Source organism: Scylla paramamosain, chromosome 11 (assembly GCF_035594125.1).
Source record: "Scylla paramamosain isolate STU-SP2022 chromosome 11, ASM3559412v1, whole genome shotgun sequence".
Classification (NCBI taxonomy): Eukaryota; Metazoa; Arthropoda; class Malacostraca; order Decapoda; family Portunidae; genus Scylla; species Scylla paramamosain.
In genome coordinates, this window is record NC_087161.1 from 25,163,523 (window position 1) to 25,188,088 (window position 24,566).

Consider the following 24,566-nt stretch of genomic DNA (forward strand, 5'->3'; position numbering starts at 1 on the left):
TAAAAAAAGTCAGGTATATCATGTGCTATGTAATATTTTTAAGTTTTATTTTGTCATATTGCGTACTTTATTGTTTGTATGTCTTGAATAAGTAAAATACCACCTCTGTAGTTCAGATTTGAAGGCAAAAGTCCAGGAATGTGAAGATCTCTCAACAACAATAAAGGAGCTGAATGAAGAAATAAAGACAATTGAAAAAGAGGTAAGTTTTAACTCTGTATACAATATTTGCATAGCAGTCACTTTATTATAGATAAAAGAGACATAACATGTTCAGAATGAGCCAATGTTAAGATCTACTCTTATATATATTTGTATTAATGACACTTTCCTCCATAAGTGCTTAGGTAATTTTCTCTGTTATTCATTTGTGGCATGTAAATGAGTGATTTTTGGAACTTTTCTTGCAGGAAATAAACAGTTTTTTGTCTTATCTTGTCCTGTATGTTAATGTTGTAGCTAATGACTGATTTCCTCTTGCAGTGTGAAGTGAAAATTAAGAATGTTTCTTCTGAGACTAAATCAAGAAGGATTTTAGAACAAAAAATCCATGGACTAGAAGAAAAACTAAAGAAAGCTACAAAAAATGGTGAAAATCAAGAAACTGAACTAAAGAAGATTAAAAATGTAGTAACTGAAAAGGAAAAGGAGTTAGAGGAATTAAAAGTATCTTTAGATCAGAGTTTGTGTGAAAAGCAAGAAATCCAGTACAGATATGAAGCCAAAGATCATTCATTTCAAAGTTATCAAAATTATACCACTTCAAACTTGGAAACACTCAAAACTGAACTTGATCTTACTAAAGAAATATTAGAAAAAACAAAAGGTGAACACGAGCAACAAGTGCTTAATCTTCAGGAAGAATTAGAGAAAGCAAAAGAAACTTTGAATTCATCAGAGGCTGCTCACAAAATTGAACTTCAAGGAGTTGAAAAATCTCTCCTTGAACAAAATAATATCTCTGTGACACAATTTAGGGTAAGAAGCTTGACAATAACACATTCAACTAGCAATATAACTTATTTTTATATATTTATTATATTTATTTGTTATTTACTTGTTTGTTTATTTATTTATGTATTTATGACATTACCATTATTTTTCATCATAGGATGTCCACCTTTCTGCCCCAAACTTACTCCTGCTTTCCTTCTTAAATGTTAATTTCTTTACAACAGTGGTCCCCAAACTGGGGATGCAGTTCCCTAGGAGGCATGAGAGAGATACAGGCAGGTTAAATAATCTATCCAGAAATCTTTCTTTAAAAAGTATGTAATGAAATTACTCCAAGAACAATGGGCAGGGATGATAGATGAAATAGGTAAGGTATGTTTCATACATGAACTGCCTCATATAGGCCTGATGGCTTCTTGCAGCTTCCTTTATTTTATGTTCTAACATAACATGAATCTATCCACACACCTGTACAAAGTACATTTCTGTGAGTTTACCCCTGTCTGTTTTCTATTAATTCAGCTCTCATTATTGTACCATGTCACCGATATCAAACACACTGACTATGCTGAGTGACTGGCCTCGACACTGGCTTGCCAACACAGTGTTTGGGGGGGGGGGGGGTTATTAGAAGCAAAAAAAGGGTGTCATGTATGGTGGTGTGGGAACCATTGCTCTACAATAAATAACAAGTAAATATTTGTAAGGATATTGGACAGACCTTTACACTTGTGCCTTTGCATGTTCATGCATGTAGATCTTTTTTTGTTTATTTCATTTATATATTTTTTATTCTAAATCTTTCTTCAATGACACATACATAGACAATCATATGTACATCTTGTTTTGAGATTATATATTTTGTATTTTCATGTGTGACATTATGTATGAGATAACTATAATTTGCAGGAGGAGATCTCTTCTTTGACAGCTAAGATAGAGATTATGACAAGGGAACTAGAACAAGTTAAAGAGGAGGCCAGCAGTGCCATCAAGGAGAAACTACACATAAAACTGGAATCAGACAACAAAGTAAAGGTAAAGTGTGCTGCATCTCTCTCTCTCTCTCTCTTTTTCTCTCTCTCTCTCTCTCTCTCTCTCTCTCTCTCTCTCTCTCTCTCTCTCTCTCTCTCTCTCTCTCTCTCTCTCTCTCTCTCTCTCTCTCTCTCTCTCTCTCTCTCTCTCTCTCACACACACACACACACACACACACACACACACACACACACACACACACACACACACACACACACACACACACACACACACACACACACACACACACACACACACACACACACACACACACACACACACACACACACACACACACACACACACACACACACACACACACACACACACACACACACACACACACACACACACACACACACACACACACACACACACACACACACACACACACACACACACACACACACACACACACACACACACATCATTTGTTGTATTGCATGATGTTATAAATGGACTTATGTAAAAATGAAGTAAATTAAATAAATTTAATTTATTGATTTTTAATCACAGGAAATGAGTGATCTTTTGGATACATATAAAACTGACAAGGAGGCCAAATTAAAAGTAGCTGACGAAGAGCTCAAGAAGAGCCAGTCACAAATTACACAGCTTGTACAGGAGAGGGTGAGTCTTCATAATTTTTATTTGTATGTTACATATATTAGTGTTATTTTTGTAGTTTACTCTTGTCTTTACTTTTCCATAGAATGATTTTGCCTTTATTTCACTATTAAGATGAATGAGGAAAATTCTTTCACAAGACTTTGCAACTCAAATAATTACATTTTTTTTTCATTTGCCATTGTGGGACAAGATTTTATCTTCATGGCACCACCGCATAATGAGACTCTTCTCGTTTGTGTGAATTTTTGCATTACAGCAGCTGCAATGGTGCTGCCACATAGTCTTCTCTCATTTGTTTGTGTTTACACAGTGCAGCGATCCAATTCCAACTGGACTTTTACACTTATTATTTGTAGTTGTGTTACTTAAGACAGTGTGATTTACCTAAATATTATCTTGTTATGCTGTTTCTTTTCAGCTTTTTAGTCAGTGGCTTACTTTCATTAGGTTAATCCTCATAATTTTCATGTTCCATGATAATTATCTATTATTTTATAATTGTATTTCACTGAGGTATTCTGACCGAGGACACAATATATTGATATAAAATAATTACCTAATTTGAAATTAATTATTTTGAAACTTAGGATGAACTGCTGGCTAAGATCAAGGCACAGACCAAGAACTGTAATACAGATGAAAAAGAAAAGGTTGCCATAACACAGGTAAATTATAATTTTTTATCTTAACAGTGTAGATAAGTTTTAGTACTGCAGTGTATCATATGAGAAATTGTTTCTATATTTTGACAACTATTGAGATATCATTATATATTTTATTTTTATAGTCTAAATAAGAAAAAAAAAAAAAAAATATATATATATATATATATATATATATATATATATATATATATATATATATATATATATATATATATATATATATATATATATATATATATATATATATATATATATATATATATATATATATATATATATATATATATATATATATATATATATATATATATATATATATATATATATAAAGAGACACAGTGAATCCAGTGTCAACTCCACTTTATATATTAATGTATTAATTATAATCATCTTAATCACCAGTCTAATCCTTATGTGATATTATTCCATCCCTGTGCTTTTAAAATTTCAGGCTGATTTTACCAGTAATATCTGCCATGTCTGAATCTTAAATTTTCATGATTTTGTAGAGATATAATTAGAGCACTTTTTTTTCCCAGGCTATGAAAAATGAAGTTGAGAAAATCTTAATACCTCCTTCAGTGAGCCCTAGCATTAGAACACCCAGTCCAGGATCATATTTAGATACCATGAACACATTTGCTAAACCTAGCATCCCCCCAGCACCCAGAACTATCATAAAACCTGAAGCTGACAAAGTGCAGGTGAGATCCCTTTGGACCTTATATACTGTTGAACGACCCTTCATCAACTGTGGATACATCAATAACAATCTTTATAAGCAATGTAACCTCTGTAGTTGGTACAAGATTTTTGTACTTTCAGTGAATAGGAATAGAAGATAATGAAATACAACCTTGTGGCAAAGAGAGAGAGAGAGAGAGAGAGAGAGAGAGAGAGGATTTGATACAAAATGCTTTTGATTCCAAGCAGTTCAAGAGAGTAATACGAGTGGAATGCCACTCACACACTCCGTACATGGGTGGATAAGGCCCCTATACAGAGTTAGTAGCTAGAGGGGATGAGAAAATCTGGCAGAGACAGCTCAGGATGCATAATTTCTCAGAATCTATTTTAGCGAGAGATGGGATGTAAAATTTTGAGTCTAGGTTATTATTAAGAGAGACATAGGATGTACAGTATGTAAGAGGGAGACAGTTGACATTCATTAAAGAAGGGGCATAGTCATCTGGAAGCTTGTAAAGTTGATAGATGGAGGATTTGGGTTTTTGAGGCATTGAACAATACTAAGTTTGCTCTGCCCTGATCAGAAATTTTAAAAAGATCAGGAGTCAGACATTGTGATTGTGCTTGATAGAAGTGAAAGGAGAGTGACAATGGTGAGTGCATGAAAATGAGAAGGTCTTGTTGACCCTTGAGATGGGTATGTGGGTGCATTTGGCAGGGACCATTGGCATATGGATTCAGTTAGGGTGTGTGGCACTCTGTAGGAAGTACCCTATATCTGCTGTGGTCTCAGGATTGGAGTAGGTGCTGGGTATGGAACAGTCTCACTTTGAAGGGGCAGGGATAAACCAGTGTATGCTGTCAGGCCTTGCTGTGGATGTGTGTGGCAAAATGTGCTCTGCCTGGGTTCTTGAGGTATTGCACGATGGGTCACAGGATTTGACGTGCGTGTGAATGTGTGATGCCTCATCTGAGCAACCTCATGTGCAGTTGATGGCCTGATATATAGATAGATAGATAGATAGATTAATTGATTTTAGCAACAAGTGCACACCATAAGGGGCAACTAAAAGAGACAGAAAAATAGAAATGGGAATCCCCTTCTCTGTATTTCCATTCCCACAGTGAGACAAGAAGCATCTGGAGGATCTTGGTCTCCTGTATAGATGTGAATAGTATATGTTCTAGAATGTAGCCCTAATTAATTACATAGATAGGGCATGCATCATCTTCTCAACAGGGAAAACCAGTGGTCAGTATCCTCAAGACAAGACGACGTACCCTGCTGCCTCCAGAATTCCAGAAACGTGTAGTATTTAAACCATTAACACACATCAAAGACTATACTTCTGGAGACTCAAGCTCAGATGCCTGTGCATTAGAGGTAGGCCATAATAAACAGATTATATTTTGCTCAGTTACTAAGGTAGATATAACTTATTTAAGTGCCTATATTTTTCTGACTTTGTGGTCTTAATTACAAAAAGTATTAAAGGCCATGTGTTATTTTTACTAGGCTGCTGATAGTGATGAGCCATTTGAGGAAATAAAGCGAGCCATAAGGTATCCAGGCATTAGACAAGAAAAAGTACCAAGGGCCAATGTAGCTCCTTTCATCCCTGAGACCAATATCCCTCAGAAAACCCCCTTGCCTCTCAACGAACATAACATGAATAGTGAGGTAAACAAAGGACCATCAGCCAACTCTTCAAAGAGAAAGCGGGTATGTATTATAACTTTTATTGAAATGGGTATGAACAATCATCAGTACAGTAATCCCTCCATCATCTGAACATTCAATAACCAGACTCATCAGTATGCAGTTATAATCCTGTCTGGATATTAAACCAGACACACATCCAGTTAAATATCCAGATATAAACACGCTAGACATCAGTGCAGCTCAGGCTTTACCTCTCTCTCAGGATAGAACAAGAAATAATAAGTTCAAGCTTAATAAAATTATATATAAAAAAGAGATAGGAAGGAATTCATTCTGAAATAGAGTGGTAGATGAATGGAATAGGCTCAGTAATCATAGAGTTAGTGTTGAGTCATTAGAGAGCTTTGAAAGAAGATTATACAAATTTATGGATGAAGATGACGGATGGAAATTGGTAGGTATGTTTCACGTAGGGACTGCCTCATGTAGGCCTGGCAGCTTCTTGCAACTTATGTTCTTACACTCCTACCTTCTCTCTTCCACTCTCACATGCAAATCAGCTTGATGTATGTTTCATGTAGGGACTGCCTCATGTAGGCCTGGCAACTTCTTGCAACTTATGTTCCTATGCTCCTACCTTCTCTCCTCCACTCTCACATGCAAATAAACTTGATGTGTTGTGGCGAACAAGTTATTTTATCCATATAATAAATAATCTGTATGTTCAGATATTTGAGCTGTAGACAGAAATACTTATAGGAAATACATATCTATTTTTTACTATCTGCAGAGATGGTGTGTATATTTGCAGTAATTTTTCACTGAGTGGTATTTGCTGTTGTTCCACACACATATACATAGAACTGCAATCCTCCCCTGTTCCTGCTGACCCTTGGTTGTGTTCATATCTCTGCTGTTCTGTCGCCTGTGACCAAGAAATTTTCTTGATGTATTATTACTTGAATAAATCTGACTTTTTCTTACTTCAACATACAGAAAACACATAAATCACCTTGAAAAAATAGCATTGCATGTACTGTATTGTGGCAAATGTAGGACAAAGACAGAGTGAGAATGGTAAAAAAAAAAATAATTAATAAATAAATTTAAAAAAAAGTATTTGTGACAGAAATGTCATAGAAGAAACATCCTAGAATTTATTGTATAAGTATGTAATACTATACAATACTGTATTCTGTACCAATATCTGGTAAGTGAAGAAAATGAATTGGACATCTATCATTAGCAGTTTGTTTGTGGTATATTAAACACTTGTATTTACATTTAAGTTTTTATCATATGTAAGGGCATAAGATAAATTAGGACATTTAGCAATGAATAACATGCAAACAAATGCAACTTTCAGGGATGCCATGAAAAAATTAGAACACATACTGGAAGGATTGCTATATTATGAGTGCATGTTGAATGAAAGAATGTAAAAGATAAAATAATGAATGCATAGGGAATGTATATAATAAATGGAATAAAAGGATAGTGTGTATGTGTAGTCTATGACAGATGTTATGGACATCCACATCATATTGGTAGATCAGAGTTGATAGCAGACAGAATGCTCTGATGGACATCTTATTAAGGAAGATGTATCTGAAGTATATTTGAATTCTGTAAATCTTGAGGAGTAATAGATGCAGGATCTGATCATAGGGTGTGGACTGTGTGTTTAAATATGTGCTACAAGAGACCAGATATTGTCAGTGCTGCACCACTAGAGTTAGTTAATGGCAGGAAAAAATAAATAAATTATATATATATATATATATATATATATATATATATATATATATATATATATATATATATATATATAGATATAGATATAGATATATATATATATATATATATATATATATATATATATATATATATATATATATATATATATATATATATATATATATATATATATATATATATATATATATATATTGCTGATGATGTCAAGCCTTATGAAATTTAAAAATATGGGGTAAATTAGAACTAGTTCTGGTTTTCATGATTGTGTTGCATCAGTCAGAAGGAAAGTTATGCATATATTTTTTTGTTTTGGCCAAACAACATGCTGTTTGTGTTTTCACTGTACTTACCTCATTTAAAATTTCAGGGCAGGAGTGATCAACAAAAGCAGAATATGAAGACCTATAGTGCTGTTAGCCCAAAGAATAAACAACGGAAAATGCCATAGAATTTACAAAAATCACATTACATGTAATCAAATAAGATTCTTGAATTTTATGAAGAGAGAGATTATAATTTTAAGTTGTTTAAATGATGTATATAAGGTGCTTACTGTTACCTACTTTAGAGACATTATAGTATTATTTACTATTTCCCCTCTAGTGTTCATATAATATTTCAGTAATCTTTCAGTATGTTGATTGATTGAATCTTTGAGATTGAAAAATAAAAAGGAACCTTCACTCAACTTATTGAATATATTTATTTTTATATGAATAGGATTTTTTTTTGTTAAGGAATCAGTTAATGATGTAATTTTGAATACACCAACACTTATAACTTTATTGTGTTAAGTTAATGTTCTACATATCTGATCTGCCTTTAACTAAGGGTGTTTACTGTTATTTTTTATCCTATAACTGCATTACATTGGATTGGAAAATTATATTGTTATTGATTTGGCAGACAGGAGACTTTACTTATCTAGATCCAAATTCTCTCTCTCTCTCTCTCTCTCTCTCTCTCTCTCTCTCTCTCTCTCTCTCTCTCTCTCTCTCTCTCTCTCTCTCTCTCTCTCTCTCTCTCTCTCTCTCTCGCTCTCTCTTGTGTGCCAATTTTCATAAAATGTCAGAATAGTTATTTTTCATTGCCATATACTAGCTCACATTTATTGTAAGGACAACAAGGGATATGTATTTAATTTGCTTTTTTATATGGTTTACATTTATATGCTGTGTGCATAGTTTGTGCAATTTCAAGAAGTATGTGAAGGAAAAATATACAAATTTCTTACTGTAGAAGGTTGCCATTATATATTGAAGAAAAATATATAAAAATTTACATAAAGGAAATATAATATTACATTAGGTTATTTTGTGTGTTCTTTCATTATAAAAGCAAATTAATTTTTTAGCTTAGGTTTGTAGAGATGGATGGTAAATCATAAAATATAACGCCTTCCTTAGACACGTATAAAGGCATTGTATAATTTATTTTGTATCTAGATAAGTTCTCCATGAGAAGTCCTCGCCAGGGATAGAAAACGACCAATATAATTTATATAAAAGTATTGCATTTTTAATGGTTTAGGTTAGGAGACGTGAAGTGAAGCAATGCCAGCTGTCCTGATTCACTAGCCACAATAGACTATGGTGGACGTAAGGGCATCACGCTTCTGGCAGTGATTACACGTCGTAATGTAGTGCTTATAGCTGCAGAGCAGCATAAATGGTAATGAGTAGGGAATAAGTGAGACAGACAGACGGCCACCTCAGTAGAAAATATGAAATGTGACCTCGCTTAAAGTATATCGAAGGAGACGTGTTATCATTGCGATATGCATGAGTAGCTAGTGATTATCAACCACTCATCACAAATAGCTGACGAGCTGCTGCGTTATGTATAACTATCGTTCAAGAGCTTGCCAGCAGTGCAGTCATCGTACTGGTTTGGATTGCCAGAAACTGCAGTGTGTGTGTGTGTGTGTGTGTATATATATATATATATATATATATATATATATATATATATATATATATATATATATATATATATATATATATATATATATATATATATATATATATATATATATATATATAATGAGTAGTTACTGATATTCCCTAACTTTCATTTGTTTCGGAAGTTTCCTGAAAGGAAATCTTGGCTATCGACTATTTGGCATAAAGCGACAACATTCAGGAAAAATTAGATAGTGAAGTTACACTTATAATAAGGATTTATGATAAGGGTACGATAAGTGGATAGTAATGGCCAGTGTGGACGTGGTAGTCCTCGTCAGTTATTGCATTAAGATGCAAGGAACCATTGACTCTCTATTGTTAGGAGTTTGTTTGTGGTATATTAAACACTTGTATTTATATTCACATTTAAGTTTGTATCATATATATATAAGGGCATAAGATAAATTAGGACATTTAGCAACGAATAACAGTGAAATTACCAGTTTTCTTAGCAGATTTATTTTCTTATACATAGAACAGAATATCCTTTATAAATAAAATGTTTTGTTTAATTTTTATTCACCCATTATCTTCTTTAATTATTACCAGTGCATTATTCTTTTTTTCCTTCTTTCTTTTTTTTTAAGTTCATGTTTTCATTACACGAGAAGGAAAAGTGCTATGTTGACAAAACAGTATTTGGCATCAGTGAGCGAGTGAGCGTGTTCATCCGCGATAGACGCCCGTCTCGTGGCGGAGATTCCTTAGGGGGCGGTTTCCAACACACATCGTACACGCACTTTTAAGGTGGAGTGAGTGTCTGGTAGGTGTTAAAGTGGCTTAGTGCGAGATGCATGTGTTGTAATCGAGGGCTAGCGTTAACAGAAGCCTAGGGAGCGAGAGGCAGCTTGGTGTCAGCGGTCCGCCTACCTGACCCACGAGCAGCATGAGAGGGTAACTCAGGTCGCCGTGATTCATGCAACTTTGTTATGTAAGGTGAGCCAGTCCTCCCTAGTTGTGTCTCAGGGCAGTGGTGCGTGGAGTAAGTTATTGAGTGGCATTGATACAGGGGTAGACTAATGCGCCGGTCGGTGTGACGTGGCTGGTAAGTAATGATTAGGGGCGCTTGTTTGTCAGTCAGGGAACTATACCACAGGACCGTGTTGCTGTAAGGCATAGGCCTGACTCCAGACCAGATAGCTCGGATAACTGCCTCCAGAATTGGCGAAATAATTTAATATAAGCAAGTTTGATGGGAGTGTTTGTGAGTTTGTGGATCAGCCAGCAGCGCACACCAGACACATTAGCAAGGCCTTCAGAACATTAGCTGTAGATGCCACCAAGACTTTTTAACCAGCACGACGCAAGTGAGTTGATGCACCACTATGTGTGTGGCACCTGACGCCCTCATCACAGAGGGTGGCACTGCTCACCTGTCTAGATATTATACTGGTAGGGAGGCTGATTTCCTTGCCAGATACCATTGAATGTCTTTAATGGCAGCTAAAAGAGTTAGCTTGCTTTATAACAAATTCCTGGGTAGTGTACCACTCCATAAGGGGGTTAAGAATATGACCAGGGTACTAGTGTAGAACTGGGGTCCCAGGGTAGCTGGGCCCAAGGCCTGCAGTTCCTGCACTTTCCTACCTGTTTTCCTCTTGCTGCTACCTTCTCATTTCATTGCTCATGTTGAATTCTACATGATAAAGAATTCTGGCAAACTTGACAATGAAGAAAAGAGGCATGAGGCATTTGCTTGAGAGAGGCTCAATTATTGTGAGGCTGGAAGGAAGATCAAGAGATCAGAGACTACTGTATGATGAGTGAAGACTGCATTTGTTCCTGAAACAGCTGCCAAAAACCACCTGGTAGAGAGTTTGAGTGTAAACAGCACAGCGCCTCTCTCCTTTGCTGCAGTGCTGCCTGGCAGGGTAGCAGCCAAAAGTGATACTAAGCGCATGTTGAATTTGGGGAGCAGGCTTATTTGGACCTTGGCTGATTTGTTCCTGGCAGATTTAGACCATTTAGTGGCCTATTTGGTCCTTGTAACCAATGTCTGATAAGATCAAGAAAGTGTGTATGTGTGTTTGTGTGTACTTTTTTTTTTTTTTTTTTTTTTTTTTTTTTTTTTTTTAGAATTTTCTCAGCATTGCTCTTCATGATTTTTTGTAGCCTCTTGATAGCATTAAGATTGTTTTATTTATCACTATTGATGTCTTGTTCTATTTGGGCCAGAAATTTTTTTTCAGTGCTTCATCATTTGTCTTGTAATACTTTGTATATGTAAAATTGGTCTTTCTGTATTCAGTGCTCGAGTTGTTAAAGTGAAATTTAGTTATCAACAGGCAGTGGTCTGATAAATCAAACTTAGCTTTTTCCTCATCTATAGTCAGCTTTATAAAGTTATTATATAGGGTCTGGTTGCTAAATATAGTATATTGCACTTCAGTGACCTTGACTTCTTGTGATTTCCCCTTTATAGTTATCATCACCATTTAGGAGTATTAAATTTATTGCATCCATGAAATTTAGGGTAATTTTTCCATTACAATTAATATCTTGAGGACCAATAGTGCCAAGATGGCCTTTAAAATCCCCGAGCACCATTATTTTTTTCCTCAGTCAGTTTTTCTATTCTCCATTCCAGTCTCTGTCTAATGTCAGTATATCACATTTTGTCTGTTATATCCATGTATACTGGCATTAAGATTAATTTGTTGTCTCCTATACTTATGGTTATATCCAAGATATCATGACATCATTGTTCTTTTCTATGATTAAGTCTATACTTTTACTATACACTATCATAAGGCCTCCTCCTTTCTTATCTCTTTCTATTCTTATTGTTTCTGTGTTCAAATTATGTAGGAAACCTTAACTCAGCTGTCTTAGGTCTGTTAAACTCAGTATATTGAGTATCTTTATTTCTAACCCTCAAGTAAGTAGTTAATTCTAATACTTTGGTGTTGGAAAGACCTTGTATGTTAAGTAATGAGTAAGACCATGGTGGTGGTCTGCCACAGTTTTTCTGCACCCTAAACACTGGACATCGCTCATCCTGCTGTGCAGTCAGCCTGACAACTGGTTATTTATACCAAAGAAACTTTTCTTCATGCCCTCCAAAACAGTCAAGAATGGTCCAAATCAGCCAAAGATGTGGTCTGAATCCAGTCTGAATGAGCCAAGATCTGAATAAGCTTGCATTCGGAATTTGAACCTGCAGTAGAGTAATAAACAGAATTTGGACTTGCAGGGATTCTTGTTCATATCTCCAGATGTTCATAAGTAAGGGATCATCTGTACAGTGAATCCCCAGTTTTTCACAGGGTTATGTTCCAAAGGCATCTGGGAAGTGCTAAAATTCGCATTATATTGATGCTACCCATAAAATGCCTATTTATTGTCTCTATTAGTCTATGTTAGTAAATTTGCAGATGACACAAAGATAGATAGATTAATTAGGTCAGAATCAGATGCCATCACTTTGCAGGCAGATTTAGATAGGATGAATGAGTGGATGGACAGATAGCAAATGCAATTTAATATCAACAAATGCAAAGTACTTAGCATAGGTAGAGGAAACCCCACACAATAGGTACACATTAAACAACCAAACTCTGGTAGGTAAGGATACAAGAAAGATTTAGGAGTTATAGTTAGCTCTGAACTCCGTCTAGGAAAACAATGCAGAGGCAAGAAACAGGGCAAATGGGGTACTAGGATTAATTTTTAGGAGTGTTAAGAGTAGAAGGCCAGAAGTAACATTAAAGTTATACTTGGTGCTGGTCAGATCTCATCTAGACTACACTGTGCAGTTCTGGTCACCACATACAGGAAAGATATAGGTCTATTAGAATCAGTACAGAGGAGAATGACTAAAAGGATACTGGGGATGAGGAGTCTTTCTTATGAGGCGAGATTGAAGCTATTAAATTTTACATTCTTTAGAGAGACGTAGGTTAAGAGGGGTTATAACAAGGAGGATGTAAGTAAAATTCTTAGGATCAGCAACCAGGATAGAACAAGAAATAACGGATTCAAGCTTGAAAAATTTAGGTTTAGGAAGGAGATAGGAAGAAATTGGTTCTCAAATAGAGTGGTAGGTGAGTGGAATGGACTCAGTAATCATATTGTTAGTGCTAGAACATTAGGGAGCTTTAAGAGAAGATTAGACAGGTTTATGGATGGGGATAATAGATGAAAATAGGTAGGTTTATTTCATACAGGGACTGCCACGTGTAAGCCAGGTCGCTTCTTGCAGCTTCCCCTATTTCTTATGTTTTTGCGTTCTTATTAATAAGAAGAATTGGTACAGGTACTCACTGATGATGGATGAAATGAATGAAGATGCTGTGCAGTATGATGCTGATGATGATGATGTACTGCACAGTGAAGCAGAGCATTTACAGCTCTTCAGAGAATGTCTCTTCATCAGGTGCTACTTACTCTGGAGTTGTAGGAGGAGTTTTCTTGAAGAACATGGTGATGAGAAGTTGTTGCCTTTTTTTTTGGGGGGGGGGGAGATTTCTGTACGACAGAATGGGGGTGTCACTGGCATTGGAGAACTTCACAGCATGAATCATGTATGGATCCCATTTCTGCACTATCTGCTGCAGGTCTTTTGCTGCTTAGAGTGTGTGTCAATGAGGTCGTTGACATTCTGGGGCATGATGTCAGCAAAACCTTCACACCAAGGATCTTTGCCAACTTGACAGAGTTGTTAACTGCAGAGTGGGTCAGGCTGCAGCACCTGCCACTCACACTGATGCTATCTTAGGGACTGAGCAGGGAGAGTGGCAGGTTGCAGCACCCACTGCCACAGTTCCTGCCCCCATAGTGACTGACCAGAGAGAGGGAAAGGATATTCAGTGGAAAACACTTTGTTGTCTTGAACAACTACTCCAGCCAAGAGTAGCATGTGTGGAGCTATGTTTGAGAATCTTATGGTAGTTTATGAAAGGAGTTAAATGTGTATATTTAGCGTAAAGGACGGAAAAGAGTATGATAACATTTGGAAAACAATAGGTTGCTTATTTAATTGCTTACATTTTGATATCTATTAGTAATACACCGCATATATTTTCAGATAAAATGCCTGCTGCAAAGAAAGCCAAGCGAAAATCAAAGCCACCTGCCAAGCTTAAGGAATTCCTTTGTGAAGATAACATAGAGAAAGGTGAGTTCTGATGACTTGTGCCAAGGCCATGTGTGGGGTTGAGAAGAGTTGTTTCCAAGGTGATGCTAGTAATGAAGATATAACAGTTCATTCTTTTTGCCTCCCATTGTGTCATATCAATTTGAAATTATTTCTTTAGACTACAGTACCCCCTGAGTTTCACAGTATCAGAGTTTTGCAATCTGAGTTTCACACAGTCCTAAATTCTTACTATCCCAACTGTCATGCATTATTTCCATGAGTTTCATGCTTTTGTTGTGTGTGGGTCACATAGTATTCCCATTGTTGGCATCACAGCAAAAACAAACACATGCAATGCTTATATTGTATATGCATTTCCGTGTGCAGTTCATATATCTCAACATACAGATTCTTTATGTGGATAAACACTAGTCACACTGGCTGGCTTGCATGTGAGAGAGAGGAGAGGAAGGCCATTGCATTGTTAAAAGACTGCACAAACAAATGAGAGGTTTCATTACTGTGATGGCACTGCACTGCCAAATCACTCCACATGTAAGGAAAAAAACACACACGTCATTTTAGTTGTGATGGCACTACATGGCTGAATCACTCCAGAAGTAAGGATAAAACACACAGTTTTAAATGTGATGACACCACACTGCCAAAAGTGAAGACAAAACATATATACAGTTTTAGATGCAATGGCACTGCACTGCTACACTGCCAAATCACACTAGATGTGAGGACAAAACTCTTGCACTCACATACTTTTAGATGTATTGGCACTGCAATGCTGAACCATGTCTTGAGTGTGATGACAAAATACACACACACACACACACACACACACACACACACACACACAGATCTAGGCCATGCAGCCAGAATATATAAGCATTTTTCCAGTGTTTTCAATACCGCAAGTTTTGCGATATTCAAGTTTAGCTTTATACCTTCAAAGAAAGCAATGGCAACACTTGAAAATATTGTGCTGCAGTGTGGAACTGCCTCTACATGCTCATCATACAAAATGAAAATACACGTGTGTGACCATTGCCTGTGTTTATTGAACAAGTGAGGTAGATTTGTAAGTGTGTACATGTGGATTATTCAGATTTACAGGCAGCAAAAAAAACAGTGAAACCTATTGCAAAATGTCAGGGTTAACTGAGTAAACGTCAGTGGCCAGTTGGCAGCCTACTACCTCTCATTATTTGCTGATAAGATATTTTTAAGCCTTTTATGTGCACATACATCACTGACTGTATATAGTCTGTGCTTGGTAATACAGGGAATGATTTTGAGAGGACTGTCTTTATGTAATCTCATCACAATTTTTCACCAAGTTCTGAACTATCTGTATAGTTTTGTTGCTGACTAAGAGTTGAAGATTTAATGTCAAGCATTCTTTTCACATTTATCATTTTCATGGACTTTAAAAGTTTTGTGTTTGTTTCAGAACATGAACCTCGCAGGAGCAGAAGAATTCCAAAAATCAGTGAAAGGTTGAAGCGATACATGGATGATAAAGGTAAAAACTACAATAGAAAGGGATTTTTTATGCAATGGAGTGTAGTGACAGCATTAATGTAAGGGAAAAAAAATAGAACTGTTTTCCAAATCAATCTCTTGGTCATGCAAGTCACATCAGTTCCTATGCATCAGCTTCTTGGTCTGGCAAGTCAAACTAATTGTCATGTATCACACTTTTGGCCTTGCAAATTAAACTGACTGCCTTGTGTGTCAGTCCCTTGGTACTGGAAGTCAAAAGAAATTGCTGTGTGTCGGGCAGGAGGGGTTAGTGCAGTCACAATATTGCCATCTAGGGAAAAGGGGAATACATTTTACTCTTTTTTTCCTCATACTTTGGTATTGAAATTGACAATTTTTGTGTTGAAATGGACACTTAAATTGAAATTAATTTTCTTTCAAAATTTGATAAGTGGAAATGGAAGCTGTCAGAATTAAGGATTATATTGAATGAAGATGATGAGTATTTAGAAGACTGTAAAAGGTGAATTGATAAATGTGACAATTAACAAGATGAAGCTACAAGCGAAAATTGTAGAAATAATAAGCCTAACGAAGATCCCAACATTGAACATTAAATTACCCAACATAAAAAAAATAAATAAATAAAATAAAATTAAAAAAAATCATCTCGAAAACAATGAGCTGATATGGTAAAGATGCCATAGCCATTGACCTTTAAAAATATAGATTTTCATTTAGAGTGGATAGACTTTACAAAATGCTCACAAACTTACTCCCTACCAAGAGTTTGGAAAAGCACATATTTGCATACACTAGCATGAAAGTGATTCCCCAAAGAAAGCAGACCTCAAGAGTCTAGAAATTATTGGCTAGTAAGTTTAATGCCAGTAGTGTACTAGTGTTTCACAAAAGTGCTCAGAATTGTATTATACACATATGCATGTTGCTCCACTCAGTACAAAACTTTGTAAACATAATTAGGTATGAATTTGAGTGTAATTCTCAAGAATGTACTCACACCATGTGTGAAACTGTACCACCTTGTATAGCTTTAAGTTGTAAAAATCCCAAATATTTCAGGTGGCATGGTAAAAGAGCAAGATGGGGGACAGATGAGCAGCCAGGCAAAAAAAGAACCTCAGGTTACAGTTTCATCTGGACATCACTTATTAGGATCAAAATACAGGGAACCCAAAGTTGTGTTGAAAGCTCTTCCCAAATCTATGCTACAGAAAGGAACAAGAAAATACCCATTAAACAAAAGAGAGGCTCGAGTAACCTTAAAGAGACTTGGAAACAGTGTCAGTAGAAAAAGCAATAGAATATACACATCAAAACTGCACAAGCAGAAAGCTGGTTTAACAAAAGCTGTTTCATCTCCTTCAAATAGTTCAAAGGCTTCCCTACCAAAGAAAGAGTTGAGAATTGAATTAGAAGACATTTCAGTCACAAAACCACTAGAGAACAGAAAAGGAAAGCGCAAGAGAGCAAGTGCTGGAAATGAAATGCAGCCTGAAAAGAAATCCAGTCGGGTGAGTCAAGGAGTATCTGGGAACAGAGCTAAAGATGAGAAAAGTAAAGAAAAGGGAGACTCGCGATTTGACCCAGATGTTATGAAAAAGTTGTTTAACTTTGGTGCAAAGGTTGAGGAAGCTTTGAAATGGAATAAAGAGGCAGTTGACAAATTGACCAGGAATAATGACAAAGTACAGTCTTTTACTCAGGTGATCAGTGATGAGCTTAAAGATATTGATGAAAAGGATATTCTTAATATATTAAAATGGTTAGAAGAAGAGGAACGCCAGAGGAAGGAACACAGGCGAAAGGTGCTGGAGTCTTTGAGGGAAACTCACCGCACCAATATTGCTTTGTATTCACACATGTTGAATGTACTGCAGGCTGTTACAGCTAGTGGTTGAGTACATCATTTGCGAGTTACCAGGGAAGTTTGTACTTTGTAACAAATTTTAATATGGATTTAAAATTCAGAATGTGAATGTGAATGAAAATAATACATGGTTGTTTTTCTTTTATTTTATAGATTGTATAAGGTAATATATAAATCACATGATTGCCTATCTCATAAGCATTTTGTTGGATTGCTGAAAAGTTATTGTTCTGTGAGTCATAGATTTTGATTGGTAATGGAAGTGAAGGGGAATCTTACTGTACTGGATGTTGTGTTCAAAATCTTCAGTCACTTCCTGAGCTTAAAGTTTATCAACTTTAAGTTGAGTATCAACTACCTGAGATTAAATTATTAGTCCAGTGTTGGGGACTAATAACTGAAAAGTTAACTTATATTGATTTTTAGATTACCCTAATTTTTAAATGTGTCAGTATCAGAAGTTAACATGACTTTTTTGGAATAAAATGTTTAAAATCATGTTACAAGAGGCCTTAAAATTTAGTAACATTACCAGGTGATCCTAATTTCAAGAATAAGTTCTGCAAGTTTTGCTCTTTTTTGCTTGATATTTAAAAAAAAATAAATAAATAAAGAATATGAATTTCAATCCTTGTACTCATTAATAAGGTTATGGTTTGCAATATAACTTACTATGAATACTGAAAAGTATGTTTGGAAGTTCGTGAAACTGAAGTAATTACTGATAAAAATGATGTTTTAAATATTGTATAACTACTAAGAATTTAATGGTCAAATGGTTTACTGTATTGGGAGAAGAAAATCTAGTTATTATAAGTTAACTTCAGAAATTGATGAGAAATTCGTCAGTGTTTTATGCTTTAGTGATCAACTTATGTTAATGGATGAGTGTTACTCCTGTTTTCAACACCAAAGCAGTAATGGTTAATTAATCAGAGATAAAGTTTCAGTATTTACCTCTAAGTGCAAATTAAGCAAGCACTATGCACAGGGTGTCATGGTGCAGATTTTGTCATGTTTGTCTCCGAAGGACTTGCCTTCTCTTGTCTCGTGACAATCTGAAAGCAAAATGTTCCACACCATAAACCTCATTGCTGCTTTCACACTTCTTTCAAATAAATTGTGTAGATTATTCTGGTTTTTCTTGAAACTTATTCATACTCAGTGATTGATGTGCTGTTATCTTTTTATTGATACCCTATTTATTATCTTCTTACCTAATCAGTGTCTTTCTGCACCCAAAAGTATGTTATGCTGGTCTTATATGTTCACTGATCTCTTGCTCACCCAGCTGCATTTCATTACATTCTTTTCACATTAACCAGATGTGCGTGTGGAATGGTTTAAATTTTCCTCTTCCATCATACGTATTTGTGGAGCTCCTTACAAAAGAGGTCCAAGTAATGTGTAAAAGAAACCAAGAAAATTAGTTGAAAGGATTCATTGGATGTAATGACCGCACATCACCTAACCTTCATTTTGCTTTTCCTTATTAACTGGTTTCCTTTTGTTTAGTGTTATCCATTGTTGCCACTTCATTAATTGTCTCATAATGCATAACTCAGTGAAGTTCTGCTAGTTCTTTTGTTGGGGGTCTTAATATTCATATTACAATACAATCTATGTAATATCAATACATACTTATGTTCTGCATGATTGAAAAATCTCATTTTGTAAATAAGAGAGAGAGAGAGAGAGAGAGAGAGAAATATATACATTCACACACTAAACCTATTTAGAATAAGTAGCACCTCTTGTCTTCATTGAGTCATCTGTTGATAGTGTGAGGGGAATGGTGCAGATGTGACTTTTTATCTTGCCTACATTAATGGCTGTATTATGTTGGGCTTTTTGTATCTGTTTATAGATATGTGTTATAAATATTCTTGTCATTATTATTTGTTTTCACTTCATTAAGATTATCTTGAAAATGTGCAATAATGAAATGGGAAGGTGACAGTCTGATATTGTAAAGGAATGAAACAGCTTTGGGTCAAATAACAAAATACTCACTTAACAAGTAACCCTATTATAAAATTTGTTTCGCTTGGCAAGCACCACACACATTATAGGAGAATCTCTCCATAGATGTTTTAGGAATATATCCCAGCTCCTTCCTCGCAGTAGTTCCTCTCTGGCTTCAAGAACTTGGTGCTGAAGTAAGCCACCATGTGCTCCTGCCCTTCCTTGAGCTGAGGCAGCACAGCCCCCACTCCCTTAGCACTCGCGTCTGTGTCCAGCAAGTACAGGAGACTCAGGTCAGGATAGGGCAGTACAGGCATGTCAACTAAGGCCTGCTTCAGCGCCTTGAATGCCTGTTGACGTGCCTCATCCCACAGGAAGTGTGCCTCCTTCCTGGTAAGCGGGTGGAGCAGAGCAGCAATGATGGTGAACCCCAGCACAAACCACCAGTAATAGGAACACAAACCAAGGAAGCTCCTCACGCCCACCATGTCTTTGGGCACTGGCCAGTCCTCAACTGCCGTCACCTTCAGTGGATTTGTGCAAACACCATCTCGCCCCAACACTTGGCCCAAAAAAGGCATTTCTTGCTGGAAGAAGGTGCACTTCTTGGGGCTGAGTTTCAGGTTGGCATCCCATAGATGACACAGTACCTCCTCTGGGCAACTCAGCGCCTCCTCGAGGGTGTTCCCTTACATAAGTAGGTACACCAGGACTGACTTCCACTGCAGCCCCTCAAGCACACTTTCTATCAGCCTCTCAAAGCAGCTGGGGGCATTGCACATACCACAAAAGGGCATCACCTTAAACTGCCACAGCCCTTGGCCAAAGGAGGTGATCTGCTTGTCCTCCACATCTCCACCTGGTGGTACCCAGATTTGAGGTCCAGTGTCGAGGACCACTGGACTCCAGCCAGTGCATCCAATGTGTCATTTATCCAAGGCAAGGGAGTATGCGCCTGTCACTACCATGGCATTAAGGGCACAATAGTCGACACAGATCTTCATACCATCCTTCATCACCACCTGGACTACTGCCAAATGCCACAGACTGACCTCTCAATCATGCCAGTAGTAGCCATCTGCACAGCATACTGTATCTCCTGCTTAGCAGGTGCCACTCACTACAGGGGCTGCTTGATGGGGTGACTCTCATGTGAATAGCATGCTTCACCAGAGACATGCAGCCCAAGTCCAAGTCATTGCAGCTGAAGATATCAGCATACTGGACCAACATCCTCTGCATCACTCAGTCTTGCTGCTCTGACAGGTGGCCTATGTTCCTTCTCACTAAATCCTCCAGGTGCTGGGGTAATGTCCTCGCCACGACTTCTTGATTCCCCTTGACCCTGAGGTGTGGCTCCACCCAGGACAGTGGGGTGGTGGAGGTAGATGGGTGGGCTTCCTCTTTTGCCTGCTGATGGCATGTCCCTTCATCTGCCTGATGAGACACTTGGCTCTGCTGTTCACTCCACTCACTCTGAGCATCATCTCCGAGAATCAAGAGCACCTCCTGACCGCATACCGTCAACTTCCCCTCCAAGAGATCTGTGCATGCTCCTACTCACAAAAGTTAATCCCTAGTAGGCATGGGTGTTCCAGGGCAGCGAAGGAGACAGTCATCTGCTCCAACACGTCTGCCACACCAACATTCACCATCTTGGGGTCCCACGTGGCAACACACTTAACAGTGACACCACACAGCCATTGCATGGCTTCCAGCACACCATGCACATCCACCAAGTCCTCCCTAACAAATGTCATCTCGAGCCCTTGTCCACCACCAGACAAGCAAGGCTTGTCTGGTGGTGCTGTGTCAGCAGGTGCTGCTGTGAACCAACAGCTTAGTCCTGGTGGGGCTGAGGCACTGCCCCATTGCTCAGCCCAGCTGCATTTCCCACCTCCACCACTACTTTGGGATCCTGGCAGTCCCTTGAGCAGTGTCTCACATCTCCAGCAGCAAGACCTGAAGAACAAATTACTAGTGTTCTCCAGAGAGTATGGCCTATGTGGCTGGCCACACTATCTCCTTTTGTGGTCCATCTGGCTACACCTCCACCAGGCTTCTCTGAATCCCCCAGGGCTCTCCCTCTGCTGGTAGTCTACCTTGCCTGTCTTCATCCTCCTAGCTCTGAAATGCAAGGCTGGGTGTCAGCTCCTGCAAAGTGGGACGGGGCTGGCCCTGATGCACCAGCTGTGGTCCTCATGAAGGCCTCCATCTCAGAGGATTAGGTCAGCACCTCCTGAATGCCCTTTGGGTGGGCTAGCTTCACATAAATCTGTAGACACATGCCCTGAAGGGTGTCCACAAAGCAGTCCCTTCCCAAGAGGCTCATCATGTCCTCCTGTGTTGTTGGGTACACCCAGGGGACCAAGAACTCCACCTCATGCACCAACTGTGTGAGAGGCTCACCTCAGCCCCTCACCCACACCGTCAGGCATGCCCTGTGCTCTTCAGCTTGCTGGAGGTGCCAAAACAGTGCCATAGTGCCTCCACCATGTCCCCGTAAGATGTCCTGTGGACCGGCATCAAGTGGCTCAGGACTTCCACTGCCTGGGCCCATAGACAGGAGACTAGCTGCTGGGCTCGTTCCCTTTCGCTCCACCCATGGACGTCCACCAACAACTCGAACTGGGCCTGGTAAGCCTCCCAGGGCACCTTGCTGTTGAACTCCACTGGCTTCCTCCACCTGTGGCTGGCCCTCGGGGACAGAGGTGGCAACACACGGCACCTGCTGTCCCCCTCCTTGCTGCTGGTGGCCAAGGGAGGGCACAGAAAGGCAGGGCCAGCCTCTCAGCCTCCCAGCTCAGCTCCCAACCCACACTGATTCCCACATGTCCTCTCAGTTTTCCATCATTTCTTTGTGGGTGATGTGTTACTCTGTCACCTCTTTTGCTGAGGCACTGCCACATCACACACTGCTTCACCAACCTCCCTCTTGAAGTTGGTCAAGAGTCTTCTGCTGTTCCTCCTTGACATGGGCACAACGCTCATCAACGATCCCCTGCAGATTCTCCAGGGCACAGGCAAAATGCTTGTCAACAATCCCCTGCAGTTCCTCCAGGCCATGATTCTTGTCCCTGTACTGCTGGCTCCAGACCTGCATCACCTTTATGTCACTTGACAGCTGTGCCATTGGCTGTGACTGTTGTTCTGTCTACTCTGCTTGCTATGCCAACTGCTGTTTCATCTCGTGTCGCAGCTCCCCATGACTGCTGTTCTGTCTGGTCTTCTTGCTGTGCCAACTGCTGTTTCATCTCTTGTCTCAGCTCCTGTGACTGCTGTGACATCTCTTTTCTCATTTCTGCCATCTGCTGCATTAACAGAACCATCATGTGCTGGCTTCTCCTCTGGGGCAGAGGAAGTAGCCCTGCCAACTCTTGGCAACACTGCGCCATCTGCACTCCTCTCCAAGCCATCCGCCATCTTGCCTCGGCCTGCGTCCTCTTGCAAGACAGACTATGGGACATAATCCCAAACTGTTGCGAACCCTGTCACCAGCCTCCCACAACACCTCCATTACTGCACAGCACTGATTAACCTCACTTAACATACCAAGCCTCACAGCTGCATTTCCCAGCAGTCCAGGAGGGAGAGGAAAAGGGGCCACTCATAACACCTGCCTTGGCTACCCAGAAGCCTGGAACAGGATTTCACTGGATTCTCAATAGTTTGTCGGTGGGGAGACGTCCTCAGCAGCGAAGTTCCTGTCATGTGGCAGTCACCAGCCACACACCTTCAGGCAGGCAGACAGATACAGAGAAAGAGATGCCAGCACGTGGACTGGGTTTATTCTACTCATGGTTACAATATACCATCGCAGGCACACAAGGCTTCACAGTCACTTGCATGACACCACAGTCTAGCACCCAGCATCCTTAGTCAGGTGCACAGTGGAACACACACCCACGACAAAGGCCTCATGCAGGAGAGGGACAACGCACGTCTCACTTGTTCTGAAGTCTTGCAGCTAGTGACTACTCTGCAGGGCTGAATTGTGCTCCTTGTCTTCCAGAGTGACGTCAGCCCACATCATGTCTCCTGCCAGTTCTGCACTCAGGGGTCCACACTTACCTCAAGGGGCACCCCACAAAGCACACACACACACACACACACACACACACACACACACACACACATCCCACAGGTCACATTCATAACAGTATGTGTGTGTGTGTGTGTGTGTTTTGTGAATATTTCATGAATTATGGTTATTATGGAGTTTGTCTCCTGTGTGAAGACTTTTTCTGTCAAATGAACTTCCTTAGATCCCAGTATGTCAGTCAACAGAATATCAGTGTAGTTTGAATACTGAGAAGCTAATTTATTCTAGTAAAACCCAGTAAACATTTTTTTTTTTAGGAATACAGCAAGCACAAGGCATTCCTAAGCTAGAGCCTGCTGACAGGGACATTTGGGAGGGTTGATCTACACAACTCTCAACAGTGTATGGATGGGAAGGAAAGTCATGAGAACTATTAATGGGGTAAGTACGTACGTGTTTTATGTTTCTTTCCAGTGGTTTATGAAGAGGTGTAGGTGATTTGTAGTATCTTCCCATGACAAATAGATACTTATATATATAGATGATATGTTGTGTAAAATTTCTTGTTTCACATGTAGTGATTAGTGTGATGTGCTTTTACATGACATGAATTGCCACCTCTGTGTGAGATGTGCAGGAGAGATGCAGTCCAGCTCTTAAATAATTTCTCTTGTTCACACATTAAAAATGCACTTGTCTAGTGGCAGGACAGTTGAGACTGACTGACTGAACATAAAAATA

The 24,566-nt window shown here is 38.6% G+C and overlaps 2 protein-coding genes across 6 annotated transcripts in view; both read left to right on the forward strand.

The window, feature by feature from the left end:
• LOC135104638 (kinectin-like) overlaps positions 1-8,704 on the forward strand; it is a 14,258-nt gene extending 5,554 nt beyond the window's left edge. The window contains exons 8-17 of the mRNA XM_064012170.1: positions 1-13; positions 112-202; positions 484-978; positions 1,864-1,992; positions 2,506-2,619; positions 3,207-3,284; positions 3,824-3,988; positions 5,212-5,355; positions 5,488-5,694; positions 7,760-8,704. The exon at positions 1-13 is cut by the window's left edge and continues 100 nt beyond it. Coding sequence (XP_063868240.1) covers positions 1-13; positions 112-202; positions 484-978; positions 1,864-1,992; positions 2,506-2,619; positions 3,207-3,284; positions 3,824-3,988; positions 5,212-5,355; positions 5,488-5,694; positions 7,760-7,840 — 1,517 coding nt within the window. The 3' untranslated portion in view covers positions 7,841-8,704. The remainder of the gene's footprint in view (positions 14-111; positions 203-483; positions 979-1,863; positions 1,993-2,505; positions 2,620-3,206; positions 3,285-3,823; positions 3,989-5,211; positions 5,356-5,487; positions 5,695-7,759) is intronic.
• Positions 8,705-9,968: 1,264 nt separating this feature from the next.
• On the forward strand, positions 9,969-18,950 carry LOC135105099 (uncharacterized). Of its 5 annotated transcripts, none has more exons than XM_064013086.1 (4): positions 9,969-10,119; positions 14,383-14,472; positions 15,896-15,967; positions 17,011-18,950. In XM_064013086.1, the coding sequence occupies exons 2-4, from the start codon at positions 14,388-14,390 to the stop codon at positions 17,847-17,849; spliced, it is 996 nt and encodes a 331-aa protein (XP_063869156.1). In that variant the 5' UTR covers positions 9,969-10,119; positions 14,383-14,387; the 3' UTR covers positions 17,850-18,950. The 5 variants fall into 5 exon arrangements, with proteins under 5 accessions (XP_063869156.1, XP_063869158.1, XP_063869157.1 ...); XM_064013088.1 differs by having other exon boundaries at positions 9,993-10,108; XM_064013087.1 differs by having other exon boundaries at positions 10,030-10,292.
• Positions 18,951-24,566: the final 5,616 nt, after the last annotated feature.

Bases quoted from the DNA above. Each gene is read 5' to 3' on its own strand.
- LOC135105099 (XM_064013085.1), top strand. From the start codon at position 10,630: ATGCCACCAAGACTTTTTAACCAGCACGACGCAA. The intron at 14,473-15,895 runs GTGAGTTCTGAT...TGTTTGTTTCAG, and splicing joins TGAAGATAACATAGAGAAAG to AACATGAACCTCGCAGGAGC. The intron at 15,968-17,010 runs GTAAAAACTACA...CAAATATTTCAG, and splicing joins GCGATACATGGATGATAAAG to GTGGCATGGTAAAAGAGCAA.